We start from the raw sequence: 26,184 nt of genomic DNA on the forward strand, positions 1-26,184 counted from the left end.
TTTCATCACCTTCTGCATCTGGTTTCTTAAGGATATGGTGCCATGTTTGGGGATATTTTCATTTTTTTTTAAGCAACTGACACTTTAGGAAAGCTCCCATTTTCATACTTCTTTGCCCCCCCCCCCCCACACCCCGTGTCTTGCATACTTTGCAACAGGTAGAACATCTTCTGAACTAGAGTTTCTTAAACAACATAATCCAATTCAAATAACGTAGTAGCTCGTCTGCGACTGGACTTTCTTCAGCCACTGATATAGCTCATAATCCTACATTTTACCAGGGATTAAAGAGGGCATTATGCTTCACTGGATTGTCTTCTTCCTCTTTAAAACATCCCACATTCTATCTTTCCTGGCAATTTGCTCTCCTCGTTTTTTGCCTCTAGAGATGGAGTTTCCCAATGATTGCCATCACTACAGCCACTCAAACAAATATCTTACCCCCTATTGGAGCGCATCTCCTCCTTCAACCTCAACTGGCAAAAGTGCACCAATGAAACGAAAAGTACACTAAAACTTGAGAGTTCAACTGATCTAGAATTCTGTGCACTCTACCAATCTATACTGATGTTTAATAACTGGATACTAACAAATCACATAAAGTGATGCATATTAAAAATGGAGAAACTAGCCTTTGGTAAATGGGATACCAATCCACCCATCCATCCATCAGCCATCTAACAGGCTGATTTGTCTCCAGACCGATCACATGAAGTGAGAAAAATGGGCGAGATCATAGATTTGAATCACGCTAGGAGTCCTCAAGTAAATCAATGTACAGGCGGATTCTTCTACATGCTATGCCGAGAGTTCCCTTTTGTAGATTTCCCTTAAAGGGTACATGCCACTATCTACATAGTACTCTCTCATCTATGCCAATGGCATATATCTTGGAGTCACCATCATGTGATTTAGAAGCTACATAGAACCCAGAACGTTGGGCAAGACAAATTCCATAATGTCCGGGCTCACATTTCACCTGCCTTTCAGTAGCTATGCTGGCGCTCTGTGGCCGGTCATATCACACTCAAAGCAATGTGCATAGCTGTTTGTGCCTTTAACTGTTTAGGTCCTTTCTTCCTCCAGCATAAATTTCATTTCAACAACTAAAGTCCTCTTCAATCTAGGTTGGCTATTTTCGTGACCATAGATTCTTTTAGAAAAACTAGCACTGACGGAAGATACAGAACTCACTTCCTCTAAGAATAATAGTGATTTACAGTAAATTTCAGACAGTATTAAAAACATGGCTTTTCCCATGTACATTATACAATTATTGCTAAATAAAGTTGTAGGTATCCACTTGCACTACAGCTTCCATTTAAAAAAAATAAAAAATGGTCTTCATTGGAATTTAAGGAAAAACTCGACAAGAATAATACATAATGACTGGAATTAGTAGCACTTCCTTATTTGACAATGAAAGTACGTCTTCAGTAGATAACATCCTCAACACTCCCCCTGTAGTTTCTGGATTAGTGAATGTATCCCTTCATAGGTCAGTAAGCCAGGTCTGTCTCTTCAACAATTGTGTCAATCTGCCTGGCCCCGCCCACTCAGCTTTAATACTGCATCCATTTGTGCCATATCCTTTGGTGTTCGAGTGCATTCCCAGCATTGCAGCTGGAAGAGTCAATTATGTGGCAGGTATCGAGACCAACGTTAGAGCTAGTGATGGTGGGAGGCAGTTTTCCTGTGATTTTGTGCAATATCCCTTTTTAATACCACCTGCCCCAAATCTAGAAGAGTTGTGTCTGCCTGAGTGTATATCCTTCATCCTCTACAACTTCATTAGCATCAATTTTGGAGTCAAGTCAACTGGACGGGCTTGGATTGCCTGGCAAATTTCCCCTGTGCCACCCCAAAATGGGGCTAATGGTTTTACAGGACCAAACCGAATGGTGGAGGTCACCCTCCGCAGTCAGGGCCTCAGGCAGGTCGTAGCAGATCATCTATTCACATGCCATTAACATTGTGGTATGAAACATACACTAAAAGATATTTGAATTGTACTGTATAAGACAGCATCTGGTGAAAATCACTGTCTTCTCCAGTGCCATGAGAGCGAATGTTTATTCATCATCCTTAAGAGGGCAGTAATTCACTCCCTATGCCTGAATAAGTTTACCAAATGTGTCCAGGATGGGTATAACAAGAAATCTATATATTCAAGAAATCTTGCCTCTACTTGACAGCTGTGACATGGTTATTTTGGCTTCTATTGGGGTGTAGGCAGGCACCTCCTCTAGGGTGGCAAAGTAAGGAGCATGGCATGTCTGAGTTTTAGGCAACAATAGAATTGTGAGTGAATCAGCCTAGATTCTGATCAATGTTCCTCAAATGATTTGACCTGGCCAGAGGAGGCTATTTCCTCTAGTGTGGAAATTCCCAGCATGACCCACCCTCCTAAGCCCTGGAGGCCAATTCCAGGGGAAGCCAACTGTAAAACATAGCACCTTACGCAGGGCCACCATCGTAACCAGGGCCACCCTACCCATCACTGATAGCTGAAGGGAAGACCAGGGAAGGAGGTCTCTCCTAGGGTGGCTAAGTAAGGAAAGTATATTATCTGACCAGATCACCGACTTCTTGTCTGCTACCTGAATACCAACATACCCAACACTGTATTTACCTGAATTCTTACCCATTTATACCAGGAGGTCACATCAGCAGGGATACGGTAGAATGAGTGGAAATACCCCGGACCCTGACCCCGGACCCTGAGCCCAGAGTGGGAGGCAAACTCATCTAGGATTAAATGGCATGTGGTCCTGACTTTAAGAGGTTGGCCAGGTACATCAAGAGATTATCTGAATATAAAAAACTTTGTGCCTCATGGATCATAGCCAGGTAAGGTTTGTCAGCCGTACATCTCATCTGAGCATTTGGGCAAGAGGGTTCAACAGCCAACACTCATTTCAGTCATGTACTCCAAAAGGGTACCAAAAAAACCAATGCAAATCAAACTGCTTAGTAAAATCAAGGGTGGAATAGAACTCTATACAAATGCTAATGCTAATTATTTGGTACTCCAGCTATACTTCCTTGTCAATCTGCTGCTGTGAATTCTGTGAAGATGTCAGCCTGAAGCACATAACATGGTAATTGTATTGTATTTTTAATTTGCATTAGCATTTGGATAGAGTTCTATTCCAAAGATAATTTTACTGAGCACTTTGATTTGCATTGATTTTTTTTGGTACCCTTTTGGAGTACATAGCTGAAACACATATTGCAGTTTCACTTACCTGAGATATACTTAAATGTTTTGTTGTAAAGGTATGAGTGGTAAAGGCATATGTGTGGTATAGACTTGTGTGGTTAAGGCACTACCTAGTAATGACTGCTTGGTAATGGTAATGACTGCATGGTAATGGTAATGACTGCATGGTAATGGTAATGACTGCATGGTAACGACTGAGTGGTAAAGGTGGTTTCCCCTCCTCGAACCTCATTGAGGCCCAGGGGACACCATACCACGGGCAGATTAATTACTAAAGGGAAGGGGGCATGCAGCCCCCAGGAGCCTCACTGAGGACCCCACCCCCGGATTATACTTTTATGGGCGGCTTCTACTTTTATGGAGAAGAGGGTGTGCTGCTCCCCTACCTGAGACATGGTAAGGCCCGGAGACCCCATACCCAGGGACTGGCTCAGTGACTGTATACTAGGGACCCCATTCCCAGTGGCACCATGGTTTCCCTGCCCGCGCGGGCAGGAACAATGTGGTCTGTGCAGGTCTCAGGATGAACCTAGTTCCATATCCTAATTGTACTTCTAGAGTAAGATCAGGAGTGGTTTTCCTGTTTTTTTAACCAAGTCGTCTTCAGAGTAAGGATTTTGTTCTTTGCAGGGAGCAACAGCCCCGACAATGTATGGGTTTGTCAGTCAGATATTTCGGTGTGCCAGTGTAGGGCTTTGTGGGTGAAGCAGGCCGTTTTAAATATGCATACGGCTTCACTCACGAGACAGTTTAGGGAGGTGTGCACAGGAGTAATGTAATCAGATCGCCTCACTTCTAAGAACATTTTCACTGCAGCGTCATTAGAGTCAGGTGGGATTTAAGGCATTCAATGAGAAATGCATTTCCACGCTAGAGGTACGATCTATGTACCGCGCTGCGTTTTGTTAGAAATACTTGTGCTAGCATCATAATTCACAGGGGGTACGACTTGGTGCCTGTACTGTGTTGTGTTTATTTTTAACAAAAATACTTGCACTGAACCGCTTTTAATCATCTGTGCTTGCATTGTAATTCACAGGGGGTACGACTAGGTGCCTGCATTGTGTTGTGTTTATTTTTCAAACTTCAATTGACCTTTTTAATACTCCCCGTTCCACCCCGAGCTTTGCTCGTTTGATGTGGAGGGAGTCTCTTACTATCTCTTCCACGGACTGTTTTTCATACTTCCGGTGGAAGGGGGGGAGTGGTCTAGTTGTCATCACGCTCCTTCCCTTCATAACGCAGGGCCTCATTCGAGCAGTGGTCCACACACTAGAGGTACGATCTATGTACCGCGCTGCGTTTTTTGTTAGAAATACTTGTGCTAGCATCATAATTCACCAGGGGTACGACTTGGTGCCTGTACTGTGTTGTGTTTATTTAAAAAAAAAATACTTGCACTGAACCTCTTTTAATCATCTGTGCTTGCATTGTAATTCTCAGGGGGTACGACTAGGTGCCTGCATTGTGTTGTGTTTATTTTTAAAACTTGCACTGACCTTTTTAATACTCCGCGTTCCACCCCGAGCTTTGCTCGTTTGATGTGGAGGGAGTCTCTTACTATCTCTTGCACGGACTGTTTTTCATACTTCCGGCGGAAGGGGGGGAGCGGTCTAGTTGTCATCACGCTCCTTCCCTTCATCACCGATGTGTTGGGGGACGCGTACAGCGGGCGAGCCGATGGCGCGCCGAAGGTGCGCCAAAGGCAAGCCCGTCTGCGCCTGTGCGTCGCCTCTCACCAGGGCCCCTAGCCATCCCCAGTCGGGATGGAAAAGGTCACACAGACCGGACAATCCCGCTGAGCGTCCCCGAGAGGGCCTCTGTTATGGTAGAGAAGAACTCCTGGCATATAATACTTGCCCTGCCCTCTGTATGGCTCATCCTCCGAACCTCGGGGACGCTCCGTGGGACTGTCCGGTCTGTGTGACCTTTTCCATCCCGACCCCCACCCTTCTTGCCGGCACCCAACGGGCTAATCCCCAGAGTCTGTTGAAACTTATACAACTTAATGTTAGATCGTTGGAGAAACACCATGCCGAAATACTGGACCTAATTTCCGAAGAGCGCCCGGATCTGCTCTTTTTGAGTGAAACTTGGTTAAAAGATGACATGGTAGCAATATCTAACCTGGCCTTACCTACTGGATATTCCATGTGCTCCCTAAACAGGAACTCTAGGGGAGGCGGCCTAGCGGTCCTTTTCAAATCTCACTACTCCTGCCTATTTAACAAAGTTCATGTGACAGAGTGTTTCAAGGTATCAGTGAGCCCTCAATTCTCGTTAGCAGGCCTCCTAGTATATCGTCCTCCTGGCCCGGCTGCTAAGTTTAAGGAAGCGCTCCCTGAGGTATTCAGTACGCTTGCTGCAGGTCTCGCAAATTTTTGTATTTGCGGGGATCTCAATCTTCATCTGGACCATAATCAGGACAATGCCACTTTTATTGCTGATCTAGCTGCCCTCCAGCTGGAGCAATTAGTCTCTGGACCCACGCATTCGGCAGGACATCTGCTCGATCCCCTATTCACCAATCTTCAGTCAGTAATTATGGAACCACCTACTCCCATGGGCTGGACTGACCACTTGTTGGTTAAGTGGTTCATCCCGCTCACGGAGTCCTCTTACTCTGGGACTCCAAGATCGGTCTTTAAACGCCCGTGGCACAAATTGAAGCTAGATGATGTTCATCATTATCTCAGCACCAACCCTATAGACAACTGCCTAGATTATGACCGGTTCTGCGAATGGATTTTGCAAGGTCTAGATGCTCTAATTCCTGCCAAATGGGTGAAGGGGCGCATTTCTGTCACCAGCCCTTGGTATAATGACTCTTTAACCACTCTGAGGAAAGCTTGTAAACAAGCTGAGCGTGATTGGAGGAAAGAATACGCTCCCGAGAAAAAAAGGTCTTACCTGTCGAAAGTCAAAAATTATCACAGAGCAATCTGTAAAACACGCGCAGCCTATTATGCCAAGGAGATTAGCACCAGTCCTAATCCCACCAAATGCATCTTTAAAATCCTTAAAGATCTTAGAACCAGGAAAGCGAATACCTCAGTTGTCTCATCCACGCGTCAGTGTGATGAACTGGCAACTTTTTTTGTCAACAAAGTGCGTACCATCTATTCATTCTTTCCCGTTTCCAGCACCCTCCCAGCCTATGTGAGGCCAAGTGAAGGACCTATGGTCTCTCTGCTTTCCATTCCGTCCCTTTCGGAGGACGAATTCACTCGGCTTAGTGGCAAAATTAAGTCGGGCTCTCCCTTGGACCCCCTGCAGCCATCACAATTCAAGGAATCCCTCTCTAATTTTAGAGAACCTCTTTGTAAAATAATTAATAGCTCCTTGTCTTCCGGGATCGTTTCTGCTCCTTGGAAGCAAGCCTGGGTTTCTCCCATTCTGAAGAAACCCAATTTGGACCCCACCAAACCTAAGAGTTTCCGACCAATATCTCTCTTGCCTTGGGTAGCAAAAATCACCAAAGCTCATGTTAACAACATGCAAACCCGGTTTGTGAATGACCATAACATCCTTGACCCTTCTCAAAATGGGTTTCGGCCGGGACATAGTACGGAAACTGCTCTTCTGGCTACTACCAAACAACTGCGTTCTCGTATGGACAAAGGTCACAGTGCGGCGCTGATCTTGTTAGATCTTAGCGCCGCCTTTGATACGGTGTCCCATGAGATCCTTATCTGGAGACTTGAGGAGGTAGGCATAGAGGGCTTCGCCTTGGACTGGTTCTGCTCATTTCTGGCTAATAGATCTTTTCGAGTCTCGGCTCCCCCTTTCTCCTCCCAGATCCATTCCATTGAGCAAGGGGTGCCTCAGGGCTCGGTCCTGAGCCCATCACTCTTCAACTTATACGTCCAGCCTCTGGCTGCGGTCGCCAAGCTATGGGACCTCACGATGGTCTCCTATGCGGACGATACGCAGCTGGTGATCACCTTGGCGGACGGCTCTTCCCCCGCAGCCTCCAGATTCAAAGACGGCATGACAGCAGTTGCCGACTGGATGGCAGCTAACTGTTTACAGTTAAATGCCAGGAAAACTGAGGTACTGCTGGTGGGGAAAAATGTCAACCTGTGGAATGAGCAGTGGTGGCCGTCAGCCTTAGGGTCTATACCATCGCCTAAAAACGAGGTAAAGAACCTCGGTGTCATGATGGACTCCTCCCTGTCTTTTCAAGCCCACACTAAGCAGCTAGCTGCCTCGTGTTTTGGCACCCTGCGAGGTCTAAGACCCATTTTAAAATACTTTGACCCCCGGTTCGCCAACTTATTTTACAAGCCACCATCCTCTCCCGCCTCGACTATGCGAGCTCCCTCCTGTTGGGGGCAAACAAGGCGGAAATACAGAGAATGCAGCGTATCCAAAATGCGGCTGCTAGAGTTTTGGTTGGCCTACAGCGCTTCTGCTCTGCGTCTAGTACTATCCGAAAGCTGCACTGGCTTCCTATCAAAAGGCGTATTCACTTCAAAACTCTCTACCTTTCCTTTAAACTTCTGAAGCTCGCGAGCCCCGCCTTGCTGGGCAATCTGATCACCCACTATGTTCCTTCCCGCCCTCTTCGCTCGGCAGAACTCCACCTGGCGGTTATGCCCAAGATCAGGCTCACTAGATCGGGCGGGCGCTCTTTCAGGTACCTCGCGCCCAAATTGTGGAATTCCCTTCCCGTTCATATCCACGCTATTGACCGTTTGTCCGCTTTCAGGAAAGCCGTCAAGACTTTTTTGTTCCCTTCATCTCAGTAGTCTCTAATTTCTTAAATTGTTCAGTCTGGTACATTTCTGTTGTGTCCTTTAGTGGTCAGCGCCGGGACGCCCCTTCGCTGGGGCAGCTGTTGCGCTTTACAAAATGGGTAACATAGTCTAGTCTTGAGATGACCAGGGATTGTACCAAGTTTAAAAAATGATTCTGGGATAAAAAAAAGTTTGTTGTTTCTTAGAATTCTGAGGTGATGTTAGACACTCCTCTTTCTAATGTATATGTGCTCTTGGAGGTTTAGATTCTTGTTGACTGTTATCTTTAGACTTAGTGCATTCAAGAACTTTGGGTTGACTGCTTAGAAGGTCAAGTGAGTCTTGGATGGGAGACGGACAGTGAAGAGGGGTAATGGTGTAAGAAGGAATTCTGTTTTTATTGGGTTTAGTTTCAGGTGGTTAAAAGATAGGCAGTTGCGAATGTCCTTTAGGGTATAAACTAGAGAAATATTTTCTTTGGATAAGGCTTTTAGACATAGCAGTACCTCACCGGTATATATATTTTAGGAGCGTTTAATTTGGTTTAAGAATGTTATTAGTGGTTCCATGAGAGGTTAAATAAGGTTAGGGACAGTATCAGACACTGCAGGGCCCCTTGAGCGATCAGAGTAAATTCAGATAGGTACTTCTTAAATTTGATATGGTGAGAGCATTTCTTCAGGTATGAGGAAAACCAACTCTGGGCAATACTTTCCATCCCCATTCTCTTTTCAAGGGTGTTGGGTGTTGAGTAAGATGTTGTGATTGACTGTGTCAAATGCTGTAGATAGGTCAAAGAGTATGCCGGGATTCCCTTTGTGAGTCGAAGAGCATCATCCTGCAGGATGGTCGTTTCCATGCAACAGAAAGTTTTGAAAACAGATTGATGTATTGCCCGAGGTGGGCTGAGATACTAATTCTAGTATTTGCCCAAGAAACAGAAGGTTGATCACCGGTTGGAAGTTATCATCCAAGTGTACTACATGTTTTCAGGAGTGTAGTTACTCGTGCCACTTTTATTCAATCAGGGACATCACCGTGGCCGAGCGAGGAATTGATCAGCAAGATCCAGTGCAGAGAGACTGGTCTGTATTTCTTTGATGAGGATGAAGGTGAGAGTGTCAGTGAAGTGTGCTGGTGTTTTTGTTCAGGTTGTGATCACTTTGCTCGTTTGTGTGACAGAAAGACACATGCAATTACCTCGCATGCCAGTTCTACATGGTCTGAACCACGCAAGTCTTAACCACGCATATGCCTTTACCTCGCATGCTTTTACAACACATTTTGTGTTGTTAAGGCAGGTATGGCAAAGACATATGCGCGGTTAAGACTTTCCAGGTAAGTAAGTGCCCTGTTCCCTGCCCCCCCCCCCACTATGAGCCCTAAAACGCCCCCAAGCCCCTGCCCTGAGACTAGAAACGAACCCCGGCCCAACGCACCAAAAACTTCCCTGCCCTTCTCCAAGCCCTAAAAAGTACCCTGATCCCTGCTCCCTGCCCTGAGACCTAAAACTAGCCCCCTCTCTCTTGAAAAGCAACCGACTCCCCCGAGCCCTGAAAACTACCCAGACCCCTAAAAGGTTCCCCGGCCCCACCCGAAGACCTAAGAACGACCTGACCCCCATGAGCCCTTAGAACTAACCAGACCCCCTGCACTGAAAATACTCTTGGCCCCCCTAGCCCTGAAAACTAGCCCCGACCTTTAAAAACTACCCCACCCCCAAAACCCGTCCCCAGCCACACTTACTAAACTGAGTCCTCTCCCTATCCTTCTTGCTTCTGCCCATTCCAGCAGCAAGACCACGCACTTCCGTAACCTTGCATATCCGTGGTTAAGGCATATGCGTGGTTAAGGCATATGCATGGTAGCGCTTGCATTGTTGGGACACATGTGGCTCTGCCCACGTTCTTCTGCCTGTTTGCCCTTTGCTCTCATTGATTTCTCTGAAGTCACTCCAAAAAGCAGTGGTCTTTAGGGTGGTAGGGAAGATGAGGAGGAAGGCAGAAGTGATTGTTCTATCTTTCTAATCATGCCTGTCAAGAAGTTAGATAGCTCTTCATATCTTTTATTTGAGGCACTAATGTCATTTTCGGTTGAGGGACAGAATAGCTGTTTAATGAATTCAAATTGTTTTCTTGGGCGATTTCAAGTCTGGTCTAGTTGGGATCTAAAGAAGGCCTTTGCTTTTTGTACTTTCTTCTTCCATTGTATAGTATAGTTAGATTTAGGATCAAGGGCTTTTGTTTTTTCAAATTTTCAAATAATCTGAGCTATCTTCTCCCATCATTTACCTCCTTATGGTATCACTGCAATGAGATTTTAATTTTTTGTCTCTCAAGTTTCATGGGTTCCCGGTCCTATTATGTAGGTCATGGTTTCAATGTAATAGTTAGCCAGGGAGGCTGTTAATTGTTCTTTTATAAAGGGATTGAAGATGAGAAGTGCTTTTAGAGGGCAGCATGTTAGTGTTAGGTTTAGTGTCTCTGATGCATGCGTTTTCCCTGCAGATTTGCCCTTTGGTTAAGAGATTGTTTGCAAATGAGGTAATAAAGGATAAACCGATGATCGGACCAGTCTACCGGCAGCTTAGAAACCGTCAGCAAAACGCAGTCTTTCAGGAGTAAAAGTTCTTAAGTATTTCCTTTTCCAGTGAATCAGGCTTGTGCAGAGTTGGTTTAAGTCACTGATACTTGGGTGACAAAACACAACTCCTTTCTGAGAGGCCAGTGGGTCATTCCAGTGGAGGTTGAAGTCCCCTAAAAAGACGTTTGTGGTTGCAAGGAAATGTTCGTTGATTAGCTCCAGTAGTTGTTGGCGGTCTCCCGGATGGTATTTGACAATGTGGATCATGACAGGATTTATGTCATCAGCACTTAACTATACACCAAAGCATTTAAACAGGAAGTATTTCTTGACACTGAAGCACTGAGTCAGATGTTTGTGTATGAAAGCACCACCTCCCGCAGGACTATTCTGTAAAGATGTTTGATCACAAAGTTGGGAGGAACCAGTATGTCAATTAAAGGAGTAGAGAAGTCTTTTTTAGGCAGATCTCCATGAGCAATAAGATGTCCATTTTATAGGCGGAGCCATGTTTTGCACCCAATCTGCCTCTGCATCTAGGAAGCATGTATCGCAGGCTGGATTTGATCAACATTGTGGCTTGTGCAGGGTTGATCAGGACTAGAATATGCTTGCTGCAATTCGGTCTTTTCAAAGACTGGGGACGAGAACACTTTCTGATACCTTCTATCTGGATGTTTCCTGTGGTGGGAGATTTGTTTGGACTGAATAAAAGAATCTAGTAGCCAGTCATAGTCTTTATAAGAGATTATTTAATTCGCTCTCCTTGGTCAGTAAGCTCTGCTGTTTCTAGGGAGGGATGGCAATGTCTGGTTGTATTTGGAATTTCTTGGGTCACGATACAGGAGACAGGCTAAAAGGTGCCTCATTTGTATTGGTGATAGGTTTGTGGATTCTAAGTTGGCAGCTAAGATGCCAAGCCCCCTAGCTATGGTGTCTAGTTTGTACCAGATATTTAGGGTGGATGAGTGAAGGTGCTGGGATCAAGTGATTAGGTGCCCTGGGGTGTCAATCTGCAATAAAATCCTCTGTTTCAATTGACTGTAGTGAGCCATAGTGCATCCACTTCAATCTTTGTTCTCCCTTTTCCATTCTGAAAACTCCCCAAAGCTCTTTTCCCAAGGTTTGTCAGAACGAACAACCGTTTAATAGAATAGTGTCGGTCCTATGTTATATTTGTAGGTGAAGGCCATATAACCTGGACAGGACTTTGAACAGACTAAATGAGGACTGTAACTTAGATCTGGATAGAGAGGGAGGAATATGTAACGGCTATGTCAGAGGATACCATTCCCAACACCGTTATTTGAAATATCGTGGGACATACTTTGGCACAAACACAATTACTGAAAAATACAAAATTATATCCAAGCCAATATAATAATATACCATTAGCTAATGCAATTAGATGTGCATTAATTCCTGCTAGCGGATTGAGTTTCCAACATATAATTGTCAAATTTATGGTGTTGCATTAAGTGATTTTAGTGTCTGCATTGTCCCTTTGACATGGACTGTTGTTTCAGCCAGCCGGATTAATCAGATTTCTGCAGACACAATAGAGGGTGGAAGCTTACACTGCTTAAAACAAATGCAGACGGAGCAATGAGTAAATGAAATAAAGAAACATTTTGCTCATCACAAAATCATTGATCACATGTTTTCTCTATTATTTAATCATGTAATCCACATTGCTTACCTGGTCTGGACGGTAATGATGTAGAAGGTACACTGGGCAGCCGCACATTTTCCATATGCCTGTTCAATTCCTCTTGTTCCAGTTCCTCCAATTCAGCTAACAAATCATCCTGCCAAGGAAAAAAATACAATACATTTTAATATTCACAGTAATCATAAACCATGTGTCATTTGGTTGACGGCAGGGGAGATGGGCATTTTCTGTTGTGTTAGATGTTCCTATATCTCCGGACTACTGCTTCAGAGAGGCTGATGATAATCCGTTTCAGAAACCTCACACTTCATTGTGGCAGTGTTGTGGGTTCTCCAATTCGTCCCCTCATTACCTGCTGTGAGAAGCATCATTCTACACACAGGCTGTGTCTGGAGAGCAGTATGATGAGGGAACTTGAAAGGAATACCTCCCAGAATTAGTTCTTAATTGGAGACAGTGGATCCACAATCCCGGTTTAGACAAGGAATATAATCACCCCACAGAGCTCCAGTTCCAAGTACCTCATGACCAAGGAAAGGAGTGCCTTGAGGAGAACTCGGACTACTGTGTGGCCAGGGCTCTCCCAGAAGTGAGGGGACATCACCGGATGTCTGCACTTTCTGCTGGAAGAGCAGAGCTTTTTCCTAGTGTCTGCCTGCATGCCAAGAGACAAAAGCAGTCTATCTGGCCCAAGAAGGAGGGGGGACTGCCCAGGAGGAGAAGCCCAGCGGGTACCAGGAACTGAGGGACACCCAGAGGAAACAGAGTACCTGAAAGTTAAGTCGGGAATGACCTATGCTGCAGAGGATCCCCCTTGATGGTGGAAAATATTTCTTGCAGGAACCGCTTCAAGCATTCTGCGTGTGTTGGCCCAAATGGGGATGCAACTGCTTGAGTCAGCCGATTAGGGCTACAGCTGTGTGGTGACTATGGTGGCCCGATTAGGGTTACAAATGCACTTTTGATTTGTGGGGTAATTGAAACTGCACTCTTGCAGAAATGTAGCAGATGTACATGAATGCATATGTAACTGTGACGCAGTGATGCATGTGCACTTGATTTACCGCCTTTTGGTGTGGGAGCAAACGTCATCAGTCAGCAACAAAAAACACATATTGGGATGCCCGAAACAAATCAAAGTATTTCTGGTTGCCTGGTTTGGATCGGGCTACTGATAGAAGGGTTCAGATTTGAAACAAATGTAACAAAAGTGACAAATCTGCTGAATAGTGTGACACACCTCCTGTGCCAATGGAGTGCCTAGAGGGGTTATTAGGAAAGCTGGGAGCAAACATTTTGGGTCTATTTAATGTGACTAACAGCTACATTGTGCATGTTGTAGTGGTTGCAGGCTATTATTCTACATGGGTTTTGATGAGGATTGCAGAGAAATCAGCGCAGTCACTGTAATCAAATTTCTACAACATGTTTTTTGCAGAGACAGATTACCATTTTATCTTGTATCCGATAATGATCCGTAGTTCATTAGTGAAAGGTTGTCCAAATATTTCAGTTTGTGTGGTATCACAGGCAAAATAATTTTGCAATATCATCATGAAGAATCTCAATTTTACAAGAATGGGGCAATTAGTTCAGATCAAGTATGCCAAAAGAAGAGAAAGTTCACATTATATGTGGCTTGATCATGCGCTGTTTTCTTCTAATTTCAGCTGAAAGTAGTCTATTTCCTCACTTTACACCCATTCAGTAGTGCGCATCAGCAACAAGACCCTTGTGCATGCAGTCGAAAGGTGCCTGGCATGATGCAGGGGCAAAGTTTCCAGTGAGATCGGGAACAGGCCTCACAGTTTTCAGGTCTGGTCCAGAGATTGCTTTAATTTTCTAGTCAGACTGATATAATTTTTTTAATAGTCCATAAAAAAACATATGTACATACATAGAAGGGCCATGGTTCCGCCTTCCGCCCACTCCATCTGTTGGTCTGTTTAACCGTCATTCACATTTTCTTTCCAACCACCAGAGCAAGCAGCATGCAATGGGGTGCACACGAAACCCCACAAATCATGTTGTAGATAAGATTACTTAATATATATTGTAATTTATATTGTACTCATCGAAAATAGGTTGAACGTAGCTTTGACTTGATAAAATTGTGCAAGTTCCTTCTCAGATTTACACACACACCTGCAAAATGTTACTAAATAGTATGCAGAAAAAAAATCCCTGTGATGACCATAATAGGAAGCAGATTTTTCCCCGTTCACCACTTGCCCAACCATCCATTTACGAACCTCATCAAACTCCTCACCAAACCCGACGGGTCGGGAAATGGCGTCCGAGATCTCCTGTGCCACCTCCTGCTGCTCAGTAATATCCTGCATCAAGGTGTCAATTTTGTCGAGATCCCTGGAAAAGAGGAACGGGACCAATTATGGATTTCTTAAGGATTAAAACTGCATGCAATTCCATAGTAAGTGAAGTCATTCAATCACTTCTGAAATTCTCCAATTCACTTTCTTTATATAAATTGACCTTTATCTTGTTTATTCTCAAACTCGAAATACACCATCTTCACACAGGTCATGGCCAAAAGGAAATTATTTTCTTATTATCTGAAATAAATCGTAGTCAAGTAAACAGACCTGGTGCTCAAGTTAATATTCCTTACGTTTACATTCCATAAAAAAACAAAACAGAAATTCACAGAAAAAAATAGAAGCTCAATGTGACATTGCAGTTAGATAACACGTCAATTTCTAGTCTCTAAAATCCACCGTTTATAGTTATCTGAAGTAACTATAACTCACACCCTCTCCAGGCACCGATGCTTAGACCTCACAAATGACATAATTAAGGACATGTTCATTGGGGTTTTGGGGGGGGGCGGCCGACCATCGGGAGGCCTGCCACCTCCGGGGGGCTTTGGGGCCAGGAGGGAGAGGGGGGGGGAGGGGAGAGAAGATAGGAGACCACGGGGCATCCTGGGACTTTTGGGCTGGTTGGGCTGCCTTGGGCGGTTTGTGCTGTTACTGGGCTTGCTTTGGGCTGGTTTGGGCTTAAGTACGTCCATGTTGAGTCACTAGCCACCATTTTAGTGGTAGTGACCCAGCAGTCGGAAGGGCTCCCTGGTCGCGAGTTGTTTCGGCGGTTCGTAGGGGTGCTGGTGCGGTTCTGTGGTTGCGACTTATGTCGTTGTTGCAGGCGAGGGCTTTTGGTTTGGTGGCCGGTGTTGCAGTGCAGATATGGCGCGTTTAATGGACCCGCGCGTTATGGAGGCTGTGAGGTTGCTCGGCGATGCGGGGCGGCTGGACCTCCTACGTCCAGAAGTACAGGTAAGGTGGCCGCGGCGCGCTGCCAATGGCGCCGCGGCGGCTGTTGTAGCATGTGAGCCCCCGCGGAGGGCTCGCGGGTTCGGGGGGAGGGAGCAGCGCGGGGGCGAGGCCCCGAGGGGCAGAGGCGAGGCGGAAGAGGGAGGGGGTGGGGGGGACGCGGGCGGGCAAGAAGAAGGCGTCGCTGGCATTTGTGGAGGGGGCTGGGGTGCCGGGGGGGGGCACCGGGTGGAGAGGCGGTGGGCCCACAGGAGGTGGAGGGGGCGGGGACAGCAAGGCCGCTGGAGGAGGTGGAGGAGCTGGGCCAGGAAGGCCAAAATGCAGAAGGGGGGTAGGAGAAGGGAGTGGGGAGCAAGGGGGGGATGGGGGCGGGACGTCGCCAGTGTTGATCGAGGAATCAGAGGAGGAGGAGGGGGAGGGGGGCGGGGTGGGGGATGACGTGGTGCTAGACTGGGGGGCTTCGTCCGGTGACGACGGAGACATGGTGGGCCCAAGCAGGCCGCCGTCCCTGGTGAGGGGGGCCTGAGGAGGGGAGGGGGGGGGAGGAGGGGAGAGGATGAGAGGTAGGGGTGGTGGGGGCGAGGTGGGGAACGCAGGGGGTCCCAACAGGCCGGCGTCCTTGGTGGGGGGGCGCGGGGAGCAGGGGAGGGGTGATGGAGTGGGGGGGCGCGGGGAGGAAGGGAGTTGGGGGAGGCCAGGAGTGTCAGGGGGGAGGGCGTTGGGGGTTGCCCAGAGGAGGGGCGGGATGGGGGGGGCTTGGAGTGGCCGGAGCGCGACAGGGTGGGGGTGGGGGGCATGGGGTGGTGGGCCGAGTTGGGGGGGTCCAGGTTGGGGACCCGGGGAAGATCCGCGGCAGGCGCCCTGGGGGGAGTGGGGGGGGGTGGGGGATGGGTGGGCCGGGGGTGTGGCAAGATCGGCCGGCGACACGAGGAGGTCATTCGGCAGGATGGGGGAGGGGACCGCAGAGGGGATGGGGCGCAGGGGGAGACGTTGGGGGGCAGGGGCGGCGTTATTTCCCCGGCATGCTGGACTCCACGTTCTTTCCTTGGCAGGAGGAGTGGGAGAGACGCTCGGGTGAGCAGCTTGCGGCTCCAGTCCACCGAGAGGATGGGCCGGCTCTGCCTTTTACGGGCGGTCGCGCTCCAACGTGGGACCTCGCAGGAGAATGCGGCAGGAAGCAGGGCAAGAGGTCCCAGCCCGCCCACCCCCGAAGGGTTGCAACGGCCGCCGGGGGGCAAAGGGCATGTGCCGAGATGGTGAACATTGAGCGCGGGTCATGTTTGGTCGACAGACGGAGAGTGAGCGGAGATCTGGGTGCGTTGATGAGTGTGTGCAGGGAGAAGGCGGGGTTGAGTCGTGTGGAGATTCCGGTGAGCGAGCGCGAATGGTGCAGTGCTGGAGAGGGTGAGTCAGAGGAGGAGGGGGAGATCAGGGACGGGGGGAACAGTAACGGTGTTGACAATGGGTTACAGGTTCGACCCAGGGTAACGGCCCCCTCAGCTCCACTGGTTAGGCGGCGGGATCCGGAGAGGACACAGACCTTGACGCCAGGTAAGATGGGAGACGGAGCGGGGAGTGGTTTGGGCAGGAAGCGAGTGCGCAGGTCTCGGTGGGGACGGAGGCGCGGGAGGAGGACCCGGTATGGTTGGTAAAGGGACGCTATGTGACGGATGCGGGGGTAGGCACGGACGGGGCGCCACCGTTAGGGGTGGTGGAGGGCGCCGGACGCTGGAGCGGATAGAAAGGCTGACGCGGCAGCAGGGAGCGCTGCGGCAGGCTCGTTCGCCGGGGGGGAAGGAGAGTTGCGTTGGGCCAGTGCGTAAGCTCCCGTACATGGGGGTGACGAAGCCGTTGGGGGCACATCTCTCCTTAGCAACGAAGGAGAAGATATGGAAAGGGGAGTACTTTGAGATGTTGAAGCTCCTTCACAGGGAGCTCACGGCCAAGGAGGGGTCTAAGGAGGAGGAGCAGGAGTTGGCCAGGCGCCCTAAGGTGCCGCTGACGATTGACAGTTGGTCGGCGGCTTTCCTTATATACGCTAGCGTATACTGCGAGAAGTATCCGGACAGGTCCGTGGCATTGTTCAAATATATGGACGTGGTCCGGAGGGCGCATGTGACATATGGTGGGTACGCGTGGTCACATTATGACGAGGAGTTCCGGGCGCGAATGGCGGCGGACCCGGAGGCGATGTGGGGGGAGCTAGACTCAGACTTGTACCAGCAGACGATGGGGGGGGCGAAGTTCGGACGCACGGTATATACGGCGAGCGGGTTGCCTTTGGTGCCGACCCCCTTTTCGGCCCGCCCCACCCGGGGAGGGGTGGGGCAGGGGGAGAGCTACGGCCAGGGCTCCATCGGAGCTTGTTGAGATTTCAACAAGGGGGCATGTGGCCGGCAAATGTGCCGTTTTCGACACAAGTGCTCTAAGTGTGGACTCCGACACCCAGTGTTGCGCTACTGGGGACTTGGAGGCGTCCCTGGACAGCAGCATGCGGCGGCAGGACTGCAACACACGGCGGCGGGCAACCAAACCGGGGGGCGGGGGTAGGTGGGGGGGGCAGGAGCTGTTGTAAAAGGCTCATACGTCGGTTGGGTTTGACAGGCTGGAGCCGTTGCTGGCGGCATACTCGAAGGCGGGCGATGCGGCGGTGCTGCGACGGGGCTTCGGGGATGGTTTTCGGTTGGGGTACGAGGGACCTCGGATTGCGCGCTGGGCGGAGAATTTGAAGTCTGTGCATGCACGAAAGGGTGTGGTGCGGGAGAAGCTGTTCAAGGAGGTGAGGGAGGGCCGGATGGCTGGCCCCTTCGCTAAGCCGCCAATTCCGAACCTGATCATATCCCCAATCGGAGTGGTCCCCAAGAAGGAGCCGGGGCAGTTCCGGCTGATACAGCACCTGTCATGGCCGGAGGGGGCGTCGGTTAACGATTTCATATCGGCGGAGCTCGCGTCGGTCACGTACTCGTCGGTGGATGTGGCGCGGAAGATGGTAGCAGCGGTAGGCCCGGGGGCGTTGATGGCGAAGTGTGTCATCAAATCGGCGTTCAGGTTGCTCCCGGTGCACCCCGAGGACTACCAATTGTTGGGAATCCAATTTGACGGCGGCATCTTTGTAGACAAAGCGCTGCCGATGGGGTGCTCGATTTCATGTGTGTTGTTTGAGCGGTTTAGCTCTTTCCTGCAGTGGGCTTTTTCCTGGCGCACAGGCTTTGAGACGGTGACGCACTATTTGGATGATTTCTTTTTGGTGGGACGGCCCAGGTCGACGGATTGTCAGCGGCTGCTGCACAATTTTCAGGACTTCATGGGTTACCTGGGGGTTCCCCTGGCGCCAGAGAAGACACGGTCCGAGTATGGTGCTGTCATTTTTAGGCATAGAGCTCGACTCCGCAGCCATGGAAGCACGCCTACCGGATGACAAGAGGGAGGCAACGCTGGCGCTGGTGAGAGGCATGTTGGGCAAGCGGAAAGTGATGGTACGGGAGGTGCAGGTGCTGTTGGGTCACCTAAACTTTGCGTGTCGGGTGGTGCGCGCAGGGCGGACGTTTTGTCGGCGGTTGGGCTTGGCGTTGTCCGGCCTGGGGTTGCCACATCACGTCAGGCTGTCGGCGGGGACGAAGGAGGATTTGCGGATGTGGTTGGCCTTTTAGGGTCGGTTCAAAAGGGTGCCCATGGCGCCTCCGGAGGACTGGGAGTGGGACGTCACGATGTTTTCAGACGCGGCGGGGGTCGGTGGTTTTGGTTTGTACTGGGCGGGCCGCTGGTGCGCTGAACAGTGGCTGCCCCAGTGGCAGGCAGGAGGCCGGAGCATCGCTTTTCTCGAATTGTTCCCGTTGGTGGTGGCGGTGTCGGTGTGGGCCCGGGAGCGGGCCCATAAGTGGGTCCTGTTCCGAGTGCATAACATGTCGGTGGTGCAGGTGGTCAATAGGCAGTCGGCGCGGGACGCTCAGGTGCTGAACCTGTTGAGGGTGTTTGTTCTGCGCTGCCTTGAGCATGACATACTGTTTCAGGCCCGGCATGTGGCGGGAGTGGACAATGACATTGCAGATGCTTTGTCTTGTTCGCAGTGGCAGAGGTTCCATGGGCTAGCCACGGACGCGGAGGAGACCAAGACGCCGGTGCCGGGGCAGCTGTGGTCGGTGGGAGATGCAGGGTCGTTCAGCTGGTGAGGGCGTCATTGGCGGCGTCCACGTGGAAGTCGTATGTTCAAGCCTGGGAGGAATTTCAACAGTCAGGTGCGGTAAGGCAAGGGGACCGATGGCGGCGGGAGGAGCAGGTGGTGCGTTTCATTTTGGCTTTGATGGATAAGGGCTTGTCGAGGGTGACAATTGTGGGGAAATTGTCGGCGGTGGCGTTCATGGGGAAGTTGTGGTGGGGGTATTCCCCGTCGGCTGGAGAGTTGGGGGGCACGATTGTTGGAAAGGTGGGCCCGGGAGAGAGGCGGGCGAGTCAGAGATGGCCCATTACAGAAGAGATGCTGGGGGGACTACTGCGGGTGTTGCCGTCGGTGTGTGGTTCTCAAAAATCCGGACCCTGGTGTTTTCCCGATATCGAGGTCCGATACCCGTGTCACAAAACCTCAACGTACCATGACGATTTTGGTGTCTATGAACCGATAATGATTAGGACATCATTCCTATGTATTTTCGTCACAATCGAGGGTTGCCAACACCCCAAAATCGTAGTTTCCGTCCCCATCCCTTAAACTCCATTTTGTGAACGGCATCCATCTTGCATCTTGCCCTCGTGATAAGTCAATTAAAGGTCGAGCTTGATCAAGAGGGACACGTCCACCTTTTCGTGACTTCCCCCTGACCTGTCCCAACTGACTCCATTGCCTTCGGCCAAACCTGTTTGGGCAGCTCCTCGCCCAGTGGCCGAATACGATAGCATCAACACATAACATTCCACAAACCATTCACAACATACAGACCATGCTTTCTGCAAACATGCACCTGTCCACATTCCTTGTTTATGGCCAGTTTTATGACTGGGTTGTACCTTTCTTTATTAAGGTTTCATCGATATCTGATGGGAGTTCCAGGCCTAACTGGGTAATCTATCAACAAACTGGACATCTAAAATATGGGCTTGCTTACATGACTTTGCTCTTTGTATTATTGTAGAAATATGTGTATAGCCATATCATAAACTCAGGAATTCTTGCTTGCAGCTATTATTTTTGTATATAAGGAGACGGCTGGTTCTGTAAAAACGAACAGTCTCCCAAGAACCTACTCTCCGTGCGGTGTACTTCTGGGACACGTGTTACTTGGTAGCTACCAATAAAACTTGATCTTTGACGGTAACTAGAAGACTCCGGGTTTCTGTGGTCCGGAACAAGGGAGAACTCAGAGGTCTTCGGGTGTTATCCCCTGGCACCACCGGGTTCCTAAAAACCCGGCACCTCAGTTGGCGCCCAACGTGGGGCGATATCAAGCGGTGACGGTCCAAGCCAGATGTTCGTGAGGAGCTTCGTGTGAAAATTCCGGAGGACGGCCAGCCACTTCAGCGACCCCTGTATGTCGACGTGGTTCCGAAGGGCTTTGCTGCGAGGTTCCCCGCGTCCCGACGGCTACGAAGGACTGCTGCCCTGACTATCGCCTTGTTTTGGACCCAGTGATCCTTGGTAGAGCGAAACGATAGACGAGTCTTCTAGCGACGTCACAGATCTTCAAATACTTCAGTTAAGTATAAGTGGAGCGTCTCCCAGTCCTTAGTTTGTCCTTAGTTTTTGGTATCCTTGAGATACGCTTTGATTTGGTACTTGCAAGCCCCAAAGCCGAAGGACTTGTGTATTCACGAGAAATATCGTAACAGATAATCCTTTGAAGTTTGAAGCTAGACTAGTGAGCGAAGATGCCTGGTTTTAGCAGACTTGGAAACTTGTTTTGTCTTGGTTGTAGTAAGGACTCCCGATTAGAGGAATCTTGTCCGGTTCCTCCAATTGGAACTCCAACGTATGAGCTCTATGTAAAGCACGGCGTAGGTCCTATAACATATAACGAAGTATGGATAAAATACACCCGCAAGGATGGTGTTTTAAAATGGCCCCAATATGGTAGTTTCGACTCAGAAGTTTTAGATAACCTAGAGGTCAAACTATTCAAGAAGAAAGCCCGACCGGCGATGTTTGACTCTTTCCGCTTATGGCGTAAAGAGGCCAAACAGAAGGAAATTAAATTAGAAAAGAAGAATAGGAGGGAAAGAGGTATTTCAGTAATGTAAGCCGCAATAAAATTTAAAGACAACGAAGAGGATCAAATAAGTGAGCAGTTGCACAGGCAACGTAAAATGGCAATAGATAAATGCTATCCCGTTTTGCCATCTCTTCAGCGAGAGACAGTAAAAGAGCGTGAAAAAGATCCATTAATGGCTCATTTGCTAAGTTCGCCACCACCCTATGCACAAAATGCCACAGCACCTCCGCAACCTTTAGTTGCACCTCTGGTAGCTGTTATACAGGCTCCTTTACCGCACTCACCAGCTACTCTTCAGCTGGCTCCTGTTTCTCTGGCGCAGCCTCCTCAAGGCTCAACGATCACATCTACTTCTCCTACTGTTCCTTCTAAAATTTCGCCTAGCACATCTTCTAGTCTCTCTGATACTCGTTCTACGAACATTTCTGTTTCTACTTTGCGTGACTCTGTTCTACCGCCAGTTATTCCCCCACTTTCACCTTCCGTCTGGCATAAAATGGCCAGCATTGTTACTAACTTTCCTTCACCACTTTTTCGGTCGCCTAAAACGACCCCTAACACGGAACGAAGACAATTACGAAGCCAAATGCCCGATTATCAGGAAAGGGAATCATTGAATAAGTTAGCACGAAATTGGGCTATGGACACAGCAAGATATGATGTAGAGTCTGTCATGAACGTTTTCCGTCAATGGGATGAACCAACGCAAAGATACGTCTTTGAGCAGATGTGTGTTTTCCTGTGTGAGGATTTGGTAGATAATGGTCAGAAGACCAACGAGCAAGAGTTGTGTAGTGTACGATTTAAATTTGGGGAGGGTATGATAGTTGGTCCCGACGTTGAAAAAGCAGTTGAGATATTATTATCACATAGAAGTACGGGTGGTAATTCTGGGTCATCCTCTGACAGTGGTACATCCAACAGGAAAAGAGCGAGACAGTACCCCATGAGAGAGGTTCCTCCGGTCTGGAGGGAAGGTGACGCAACTGCAGTTCCACCGGTTCTGCCTCATTTCCAGCGTGTATGGGTACATGTCCCCTGGAAAAGATCCGAAGTTTTAGCACTCAAGCAGACACTACCCGATCCCCGTAAAAACCCGACTGGGTATTATAAGGAGTTGTCCCAAACTGCCAGCTCATGTATAATGAATTTAGCGGATATAGACATGTTGTTTGGGAACGTTGTTCCACATCCTTTATGGAGTAAGATACGTCATACAGATCATGACCAAGAATTAGGTGACTCGTGGGCAAACATCGCGACTACAGATGCTAGACAAGTCGGTGGTTTCAAGCCTGAGCCGTTGATAGCTGAACTTCCCGGTAGAATTATTGCGTACATGAAGACAATTATGCCTGAAGTACGCGTAAACTGGGACAAGCTATCCGCGTGCAAGCAGAAGAAAGACGAGAATGTGTCTGACTTTTTCACGAGATTTGAGGAAACTTTCACTGACCATAGTGTCAGGATATGGCTACCGAGGGTGGCCAAAGATTGTTTGTAGACAAGTTTGTACACAATTTGCTCCCCGAACTGTGTGCTAAACTGAAAGATTCAGAGTGCTTGGGCTGTCTCTACGTCAGCGCAGATTCTAGCAACAGCTCAGTACTACGAAAACAGGCGCAAAGACGAGCTAGACAAGGCAGACAAAAAGACGAAAGATTTAAAAACTAAAGTTCTTCTCCAACAGGCCTATCCGCCTCGTACGGCTAGTCAGCCCAATTATCAACAGAATAAGCAGTATTCTAGAGACGAGCAAGGAAACGAGTCTTCCTACCAGCGTGTTCCGTATGGCCCGAATCAATGTGCGTATTGCAAGGAAGAGGGTCATTTTAGGAATAATTGTCCGGCTCTTGCGCGACGCTTAAACGGTGTTTCAGGTGTAAGAGGGAGAGGTGTTCAACATGCCCCCAGAGGTAGGGGCCGTGGAAATTTCTCCCAGAACACAGTTTCTTTTCCGCCTCAGAATTCCATGAACAGCTTTGACCAACAGAATAATGCATCGTCTAGGTCAGCTCAGTACTATGCTGACGACTATTACACCGAACACGACAATGAGGGTAACGATCGCTAGGACAGCCTTGGACAAAGAGAGGGAGTTGTTTCAGTTCCAGCAGACCAGGATGGACCTTATGTCAAGGTAATTACCTCATGAGTGTCAGAGCCATTTCTGCTGGATACTGGTGCTACAAAAAGTTCTATTATGCACTCAAAACTTCCTGGCGCACCTTTGTCTGGCGAAATGAATGTCTCAGTAGGCTTCTCTGGCGCCCCTGTTAGAAACCCGATCTCTAGTCCTATATCGCTTTCTGTTGGCCCCTGTGAATTGGAAGCACCCCTCATTCTTACAACAGGTTGCTGTGAAAATTTGTTAGGATTGGATTTGCTAAAGAGGTTGTATGCAACTTTGTACTGTTCTCCCTCGGGAGTACAACTTACCTTAGGGAAAAAAATCATTTCTCCGATGTATTTGTCGAAAGAAGGTATTCCAACCGAATTGTCATCACTTCCTGATATACTGTGGGCTAATGGTTCCAATGACGTAGGTCGTTTGGAGATAACACCGTATGTCATAACTTTGAAAGCCAACATCGGATTGCCACGTATTCCCCAATACAAAATATCTAACGAATGCGAGAAGGCGTTGTTAACGATCATTTATGATTTGATCGATAAAGATGTTATTGAAGAAACAACAGGGAACGTTTGTAACAGTCCAGTTTTACCGGTCTTAAAACGTACTGATCCTTCACAGCCCCCTGTGTATAGGTTTGTGATTGACCTCAGAGAGGTAAATAAGGTAGTTATCCCGCAGTTTCCAGTTGTCCCCGACATTACTGCTTTATTGACAATGGTTCCAGCTTCAGCAGACTGGTTCTCGGTGATTGACCTGAAGAACGCTTTCTTCAGCATCCCGATCGCCGAAGAGAGTAGAGACCTTTTCGGCTTCAATTTAGGAGGACGAAGCTTCCGCTTCAAATGCGCTCCTCAAGGCTACTGCAAAAGCCCATCTATATTCAGTCAGGCACTGAAAACACAACTAGACACAATCGTGCTGCCAGATGGGTCCACTTTGATCCAGTACGTAGACGATCTACTGATCGCCGCAGACACTGAGGAGATTTGCAAACAAGCCACGTTGTTATTATTGCATCACTTATGTGACATGAAGCACAAAGTCTCCCTTTCAAAGCTGCAATTTTGCCGACAAGAAGTAACCTACCTAGGTCACATCTTATCGAAGGAGGGAAGGAGACTGACCCCAGAAAGAATACAGGCAATTACAGAACTAAGTGCCCCAAGGACACAGAGAGAAGTTCGAACCCTCTTGGGCATTACATCGTACTGTAGACAATGGATACCGAATTTCTCACTACTAGCTAAACCCTTGCTGGCGCTACTCCGCAAAGACACGCCTAATCCTATGCCTTGGTCTGAAGATTGTCAGACGAGTTTTCACGAGTTGCGTGATGCATTGTGTTCGGCCCCTGTGTTGGGAAACCCCAACTACAGTAAGCCTTTTACATTGTATGTCCACGAAAAGGAAGGTTGTGCATTATCAGTCTTAACGCAACACTTTGGGGACAAACAGCGCCCATGCGCGTATTTTTCGGCAACTCTGGATCCAGTGGCTAAGGCACTACCAAGTTGTCTAAGAGCAACCGCCGCAGCAGCTGTCTGCATTCGACAGTCTGCTGGATTAGTCATGAATAACACTCTGATCGTTATGGTTCCGCATGCAGTTGACTTTTTGCTAAATAGGACCAAGACACAACATCTTACTAGCGCTCGACTATCCAGTTACGAACTTACCCTGCTAGCAAGTCATATCCACATAAAGAGGTGTGATACACTCAACCCCGCTACGTTATTACCCATCCCGACAGAGACAGACAAGATTGACAAACATGACTGCTGTTTCAGGACAGAAGAAGAGACAAAAGGGAGAGTAGATTTACAGGACACTCCCCTTCCCGAATGCAATGATACTTTATGGGTTGATGGTTCATGTTTCAAGTTGCCGAATGGTGATACGACCACAGCATATGCCGTAACGACATTACACACCATTGTAGAGACTGCACGCATTTCCCACAATTCTGCACAAGCTGCAGAGTTGATTGCGCTTACTAGAGCATGTGTGTTGGCGAAAGGAAAGCGAGTGAACGTGTACACTGACAGCCAATATGCCTTTGGGGTGGCTCACAGTTTTGGGAGATTATGGCGTGAACGTGGGGTCCTTACGTCCCATGGTGCGAAGATACAACATGGCCAGCTAGTTAATGAGCTCCTTGAGTCACTCACCTTGCCCCTACAAGTCGCCATTATAAAATGCAGTGCACACAAAAAGATTCAGGATGATGTTGGCCGCGGAAATGCATTTGCAGATGAGGTTGCGAAAGAAACTGCAAGGAACACAATGAGTCGGATGTATGTTATGGGTCCCGCTAGATGGACTGCTGATGTGGGAATGTGT

The 26,184-nt window shown here is 48.5% G+C and overlaps 1 protein-coding gene across 1 annotated transcript in view; it reads right to left on the reverse strand.

The window, feature by feature from the left end:
- CHMP4C (charged multivesicular body protein 4C) overlaps window positions 1–26,184 on the reverse strand; it is a 131,285-nt gene that overhangs the window by 3,305 nt on the left and 101,796 nt on the right. The window contains exons 3-4 of the mRNA XM_078687103.1: window positions 14,470–14,584; window positions 12,245–12,353 (exon numbers count right to left, since the gene is read on the reverse strand). Of these exons, the coding sequence (XP_078543229.1) occupies window positions 12,245–12,353; window positions 14,470–14,584 (224 nt within the window). The remainder of the gene's footprint in view (window positions 1–12,244; window positions 12,354–14,469; window positions 14,585–26,184) is intronic.

This window comes from Lissotriton helveticus, chromosome 4_1 (assembly GCF_964261635.1).
Source record: "Lissotriton helveticus chromosome 4_1, aLisHel1.1, whole genome shotgun sequence".
NCBI classification, from domain to species: Eukaryota; Metazoa; Chordata; class Amphibia; order Caudata; family Salamandridae; genus Lissotriton; species Lissotriton helveticus.